Source organism: Mizuhopecten yessoensis, unplaced genomic scaffold, assembly GCF_002113885.1.
Source record: "Mizuhopecten yessoensis strain PY_sf001 unplaced genomic scaffold, ASM211388v2 scaffold10619, whole genome shotgun sequence".
Taxonomy (NCBI): Eukaryota; Metazoa; Mollusca; class Bivalvia; order Pectinida; family Pectinidae; genus Mizuhopecten; species Mizuhopecten yessoensis.
In genome coordinates this window covers 12,849-20,207 of record NW_018408637.1, presented here as the reverse complement: position 1 = coordinate 20,207, position 7,359 = coordinate 12,849, and the positions used below count along the sequence as shown (strand labels likewise).

The following is a 7,359-nucleotide window of genomic DNA, read 5'->3' as shown; positions in this document are numbered from 1 at the left end:
GTAGATATAACTACAGTTAAGACGGTAAATATACCACTTCCCAATAGATTTAACTACAGTTAAGATGGTAAATATACCACTTCTCTGTAGATATAACTACAGTTAAGACAATAAATATACCACTTCTTGGTAGATAAAACTACAGTTAATACAATGAATATACCACTTCACGGTAGATATAACTACAGTTAAGACAATAAATATACCACTTCTCTGTAGATATAACTACAGTTAAAACAGTTAATATAACTGCAATACACTTTATATAACCATTATACCACTATACAGAAAGTAAATATACCACTTATCAGTAGATATAACTACAGTTAAGACTGTAAATATACCGCTTATCAGTAGATATAACTACAGTTAAGACTGTAAATATACCACTTATCAGTAGATATAACTACAGTTAAGACTGTAAATATACCGCTTATCAGTAGATATAACTACAGTTAAGACTAAATATACCACTTCTCTGTAGATATTACAACAGATAAGACAGTAAATATACCACTTCTCTATAGATATTACAACAGTTAAAACAATTAATATAACTGCAATACACTTTATAGAACCATTATACCACTATACAGACAGTAAATATACCACTTCTCAGTAGATATAACTACAGTTAAGAAGGTAAATATACCACTTCTCAGTAGATATAACTAGAGTTAAAACAGTTAATATAACTGCAATACACTTTATATAACCATTATACCATTATACAGACAGTAGATATAACCATTACTCAGTAGATATTACCATAGTAAAGACAGTAGATATACCACTTCTCAGTAGATATTACAACAGTAAAGACAGTAAATATAACTGCTATACACTTTATATAACCACTAAACCACTGTACATACAGTAAATTTAACCATTACTCAGTAGATATAACCATGGTTAAAACAATAATTCTAACACGATTCGTTTGCAACGCGTGTTTTGATTGGATACGGACTATGTTCTAATCTGCGATAGAATCATGATCAATCGTGTTAAGCTCCTCCCATCGCACTTAAGCCACGCCCCGTTTCTAACCAAAACAATATGGCATCAAGGTCGCTTCTTAGCGATATCCTGCTGATAAGGCTAGTAGGCTTAGCGAAATCCTGCTGATAAGGCTGGTAGGCAATGACCAATGAAATGTATTTGTTGAATGAATTAAAAAGTAAAAAGTACACATTCTTTGTTCTTACCTCCATTTATTACTGAAAAGTTCTTTCCATCCGTGTTAAGGCATTTATTTAGATCCGAAATCAAATGTAACATTTCACATGTGTCGTATGTATTTACACAAAACTCTTCACAAATCTATACAAATAATCACCAATTTTGTCGATAAGCACAGATTGGTATGCATACTGAAATGGAAATGTAAGAACTTGGTCAATATGAATCCAAATGTGTCGTATAAACTTTGGTAACGGGACGTTCACGAACAATCCAAATATTCCGCCTCGTCAACATACAGATCGAGCTCTCGCCAGTATGGTCGGGGCCAAATGCCCGACTTTTGAAAGCTTTTATTTTTATTTTTTTATTCAAAATTTTTTGTTGTCACATTCAAAACATACAAAAATATGTAATATCAGTAAGTATAATAAAAGGTCACTGTACGTATGTTATCTATATCTTTGATCAGAACTTGCATCTATAAAACTTTATTACAACAAATACAAACATAAAAAATTCATACTGCTACATTGCTACATTAATTTTGACATATTTTATGAATGATTTAACTCTGAAGATTGTATATAAAAAAAAAAATACAAGATACAATCATGTATCCATATTTAGCATTCTGTCAATGAAAATCCATTTTTGATTTACCATAATCTTTTTTTTATTTGAATATGTATCAAGTCCACACTCTTCTACTTTTTTATAAAAAAACATGTAAGTTTTGAAAGCTTCTTTCCGATTGGTCAGTCCGATGCAGAATGACACGTCGCCATTTCAAGTCACAAAGTATTTTACTACATACTTTTGTACAAGGAAATACAATGTTTCTAAACATGTTAGCATAGTATATTTATTAAAGTGTGTTAGAATGGGGATTCGGTCTCGAGTTCAAACCCAAATTCCATGTTCTAATCGCCAGTATAGCCACTCAAAACAACGTACTTTCCCCTAAATATAGAAGGGCTATACAGTAAATGTAACAACTATACAATGAATATGATTGTTCTGTGTGTGGCTTACTTAGGTCTGCCTTTGTCTATTTGACAGAGTCGGCCTGATTGAGTGGGTCAGTGACACCATGACCATGAAGGATTTCCTCAATTCCAGTCTCACAGATCAGGAGCGCAACTTTGTACACCACAAAACGTAAGTATATTTACTTCATGAATAGCCAAAAGGCCAAAGTTCACGATATTTGGCCAATAGCATGTTGGGGTGAAGGTGGTCCAACAAAGTTTGTTGGAATGAATGTCCTTGACTATTTCCATGGTAACAAGAGTCAAATGTAAAAAAAATAAGAAAAAAAAAAGTGTTAATTATATAAAGAAGGCAGATTCTTAAGTAGCATATTGAGATGAATGTCTAATAAGTTTGTTCAAATGGATAGCCTTGTAAATGATCAAAGTCACAGGGGTCAAATGCATTAAAACCTTTAAACAATTACTAGACCAAGGGGTCTAGTCATGTTTTGCCAATAACATGCTAGGATGGAAGGCTATCACGTTTGTTTAAATGAATAATCTTGATCCACATTCGTCCAATTTGAAGGTTACAGGAGCCAAATGTGTTAAAGCAAAACGCTTAGGGTCATATTTGGCTAGTAGCATGCTGGAATGAAAGTACATAAAGTTATTCAAATGAATGAACTTGACCCACTTTTAAAGATCACAGGGGTCAAATGTGTTTAAACATTGAAATAATATCTGAGTAACCGAGAGGCCAAGAGGTCTCAATTGATGGAAAGAATGATACATAAAAAACACATTGATATTTGGAAGCATTTGGGTGACTCAGAATCAAAACAAGGAAACCACATGGGATATTTGTATAAGACTGAATAGACAACAGGTAAACCTTACCTGTGTCACATATTTCACAAAATTACATTTATTTTATATAATACCATTTGGAATCCAAGCTTTTTGTAAATACATGTGTTTATATTTCATCTGTATATCTGTTTATATTTCAGTAATACATGTTTAGTTTTCTTGTCAAAAAGTGATGTTGATGGTCATGGTACTTAGTGTAAACTACTTTCAGTGTTACTGAGAAGGTTTCTTTAGCAGGAATATTAGATATAAGTTTCATTGAGTCACTGCTTTGTAAAAACAAGTGTTCTTACCCAGGCAGTTTCATTGAGTAACTTCTTTGTAAAAACAAGTGTTCTTCCCCAGACAGTTTCATTGAGTAGCTGCTTTGTAAACAGTGTTCTTTCCCAGACAGTTTCATTGAGTTTTCAGTAATACATGTTGAAGATGGCATATTTTTGTTAGGTTTTGTTTAGTTTTCTTGTCAAAAAGTGATGTTGATGGTCATGGTACTTAGTGTAAACTACTTTCAGTGTTACTGATAAGGTTTCTTTAGCAGGAATACTAGATATAAGTTTCATTGAGTCTCTGCTTTGTAAAAACAAGTTTTCTTACCCAGACAGTTTCTTTGAGTCACTGCTTTGTAAAAACCGTGTTCTTACCCAGACAGTCTCATTGAGTAACTGCTTTGTAAAAACCGTGTTCTTACCCAGACAGTTTTATTGAGTAACTGCTTTGTAAAAACAAGTTTTCTTACCCAGACAGTTTCATTGAGTGACTGCTTTGTAAACAGTGTTCTTACTCAGACAGTTTCATTGAGTAGCTGCTTTGTAAACAGTGTTCTTTCCCAGACAGTTTCATTGAGTTTTCAGTAATACATGTTGATGTTGGCATATTTTTGTTAGGTTTTGTTTAGTTTTCTTGTCAAAAAGTGATGTTGATGGTCATGGTACTTAGTGTAAACTACTTTCAGTGTTACTGAGAAGGTTTCTTTAGCAGGAATATTAGATATAAGTTTCATTGAGTCTCTGCTTTGTAAAAACAAGTGTTCTTACCCAGGCAGTTTCATTGAGTAACTTCTTTGTAAAAACAAGTGTTCCTACCCAGACAGTTTCATTGATTAACTGCTTTGTAAAAACAGTGTTCTTGCCCAGACAGTTTCATTGAGTCGCTTGTTTTTAAAAACAGGGTTCTTACCCAGACAGTTTTATTGAGTAACTACTTTGTAAACAGTGTTCTTTCCCAGACAGTTTCATTGAGTCGCTTGTTTTTAAAAACAGGGTTCTTACCCAGACAGTTTTATTGAGTAACTACTTTGTAAACAGTGTTCTTACTCAGACAGTTTCATTGAGTAGCTGCTTTGTAAACAGTGTTCTTTCCCAGACAGTTTCATTGAGTTTTCAGTAATACATGTTGAAGATGGCATATTTTTGTTAGGTTTTGTTTAGTTTTCTTGTCAAAAAGTGATGTTGATGGTCATGGTACTTAGTGTAAACTACTTTCAGTGTTACTGATAAGGTTTCTTTAGCAGGAATACTAGATATAAGTTTCATTGAGTCTCTGCTTTGTAAAAACAAGTTTTCTTACCCAGACAGTTTCATTTAGTCACTGCTTTGTAAAAACCGTGTTATTACCCAGACAGTTTCATTTAGTCACTGCTTTGTAAAAACAGTGTTCTTCCCCAGACAGTTTCATTGAGTCGCTTGTTTTTAAAAACAGGGTTCTTACCCAGACAGTTTTATTGAGTAACTACTTTGTAAACAGTGTTCTTTCCCAGACAGTTTCATTGAGTCGCTTGTTTTTAAAAACAGGGTTCTTACCCAGACAGTTTTATTGAGTAACTGCTTTGTAAAAACAGTGTTCTTGCCCAGACAGTTTCATTGAGTTTTCAGTAATACATGTTGATGTTGGCATATTTTTGTTAGGTTTTGTTTAGTTTTCTTGTCAAAAAGTGATGTTGATGGTCATGGTACTTAGTGTAAACTACTTTCAGTGTTACTGAGAAGGTTTCTTTAGCAGGAATATTAGATATAAGTTTCATTGAGTCTCTGCTTTGTAAAAACAGTGTTCTTGCCCAGACAGTTTCATTGAGTCGCTTGTTTTTAAAAACAGGGTTCTTACCCAGACAGTTTTATTGAGTAACTACTTTGTAAACAGTGTTCTTACCCAGTAATACATGTTTAGTTTTCTTGTCAAAAAGTGATGTTGATGGTCATGGTACTTAGTGTAAACTACTTTCAGTGTTACTGAGAAGGTTTCTTTGGCAGGAATATTAGATATAAGTTTCATTGAGTCTCTGCTTTGTAAAAACAAGTGTTCTTTCCCAGACAGTTTCATTGAGTCGCTTGTTTTTAAAAACAGGGTTCTTACCCAGACAGTTTTATTGAGTAACTACTTTGTAAACAGTGTTCTTACTCAGACAGTTTCATTGAGTAACTGGTTTGTAAAAACAGTGTTCTTGCCCAGACAGTTTCATTGAGTAGCTGCTTTGTAAACAGTGTTCTTTCCCAGACAGTTTCATTGAGTCGCTTGTTTTTAAAAACAGGGTTCTTACCCAGACAGTTTTATTGAGTAACTGCTTTGTAAAAACGGTGTTCTTACCCAGACAGTTTCTTTGAGTCACTGCTTTGTAAAATCAGTGTTCTTACCCAGGCAGTTTCATTGAGTAACTTCTTTGTAAAAACAAGTGTTCTTTCCCAGACAGTTTCATTGAGTCAATGCTTTGTAAAATCAGTGTTCTTACCCAGGCAGTTTCATTGAGTAACTTCTTTGTAAAAACAAGTGTTCTTTCCCAGACAGTTTCATTGAGTTTTCAGTAATACATGTTGAAGATGGCATATTTTTGTTAGGTTTTGTTTAGTTTTCTTGTCAAAAAGTGATGTTGATGGTCATGGTACTTAGTGTAAACTACTTTCAGTGTTACTGAGAAGGTTTCTTTAGCAGGAATACTAGATATAAGTTTCATTGAGTCTCTGCTTTGTAAAAACAAGTTTTCTTACCCAGACAGTTTCATTGAGTTTTCAGTAATACATGTTGAAGATGGCATATTTTTGTTAGGTTTTGTTTAGTTTTCTTGTCAAAAAGTGATGTTGATGGTCATGGTACTTAGTGTAAACTACTTTCAGTGTTACTGATAAGGTTTCTTTAGCAGGAATACTAGATATAAGTTTCATTGAGTCTCTGCTTTGTAAAAACAAGTGTTCTTTCCCAGACAGTTTCATTGAGTTTTCAGTAATACATGTTGAAGATGGCATATTTTTGTTAGGTTTTGTTTAGTTTTCTTGTCAAAAAGTGATGTTGATGGTCATGGTACTTAGTGTAAACTACTTTCAGTGTTACTGAGAAGGTTTCTTTAGCAGGAATATTAGATATAAGTTTCATTGAGTCTCTGCTTTGTAAAAACAGTGTTCTTCCCCAGACAGTTTCATTGAGTCGCTGCTTTGTAAAAACAGTGTTCTTGCCCAGACAGTTTCATTGAGTTACTGCTTTGTAAACAGTGTTCTTTCCCAGACAGTTTCATTGAGTCACTGCTTTGTAAACAGTGTTCTTTCCCAGACAGTTTCATTGAGTCACTGCTTTGTAAAAACAAGTGTTCTTTCCCAGACAGTTTCATTGAGTCGCTGCTTTGTAAAAACAGCGGTCTTACCCAGACAGTTTCATTGAGTCGCTTGTTTTTAAAAACAGGGTTCTTACCCAGACAGTTTTATTGAGTAACTACTTTGTAAACAGTGTTCTTATTCAGACAGTTTCGTTGGGTAACTGCTTTGTAAAAACGGTGTTCTTACCCAGACAGTCTCATTGAGTAACTGCTTTGTAAAAATCAGTGTTCTTACCCAGGCAGTTTCATTGAGTAACTTCTTTGTAAAAACAAGTGTTCTTAACCCAGACAGTTTCATTGAGTAAGTGCTTTGTAAAATCAGTGTTCTTACCCAGGCAGTTTCATTGAGTAACTGCTTTCTAAAAACAGTGTTCTTACTCAGACAGTTTCATTGAGTAGCTGCTTTGTAAAAACAGTGTTCTTACCCAGACAGTTTCGTTGACATTCTGCCACCTAGAACACTGTTTTTACATAGCAGTGACTTGATAAAACTTGCACATATACTTTCAAGGTTCATATTACAATTATTACCATGCAAAACTGGTTGACAAAATTGTAATACAGAAATTCAAAGGTTTCTTCTGATACAACAACAAATAACTCTGGAGTGATGATCTGTATATCTGATTTATTTATTAATAACACACATTCTTATCAACTAAATGACATGGGAAGCAATATCTCCAGAACTACAGATTATTGTGATTATTGCTACAATGATTTTGGGGAGACATGATATAATCTGTTAAGGCA

General features: G+C 33.7%; 1 protein-coding gene across 1 annotated transcript in view; it reads left to right on the top strand.

Annotated features, from left to right (window-relative positions):
- The window catches only part of LOC110461426 (DNA-dependent protein kinase catalytic subunit-like), a 105,055-nt gene extending 102,033 nt beyond the window's left edge, over nucleotides 1-3,022 (top strand). The window contains exon 86 of the mRNA XM_021514871.1: nucleotides 2,245-3,022. Coding sequence (XP_021370546.1) covers nucleotides 2,245-2,347 — 103 coding nt within the window. The 3' untranslated portion in view covers nucleotides 2,348-3,022. The remainder of the gene's footprint in view (nucleotides 1-2,244) is intronic.
- The last annotated feature ends 4,337 nt before the right edge of the window (nucleotides 3,023-7,359 follow it).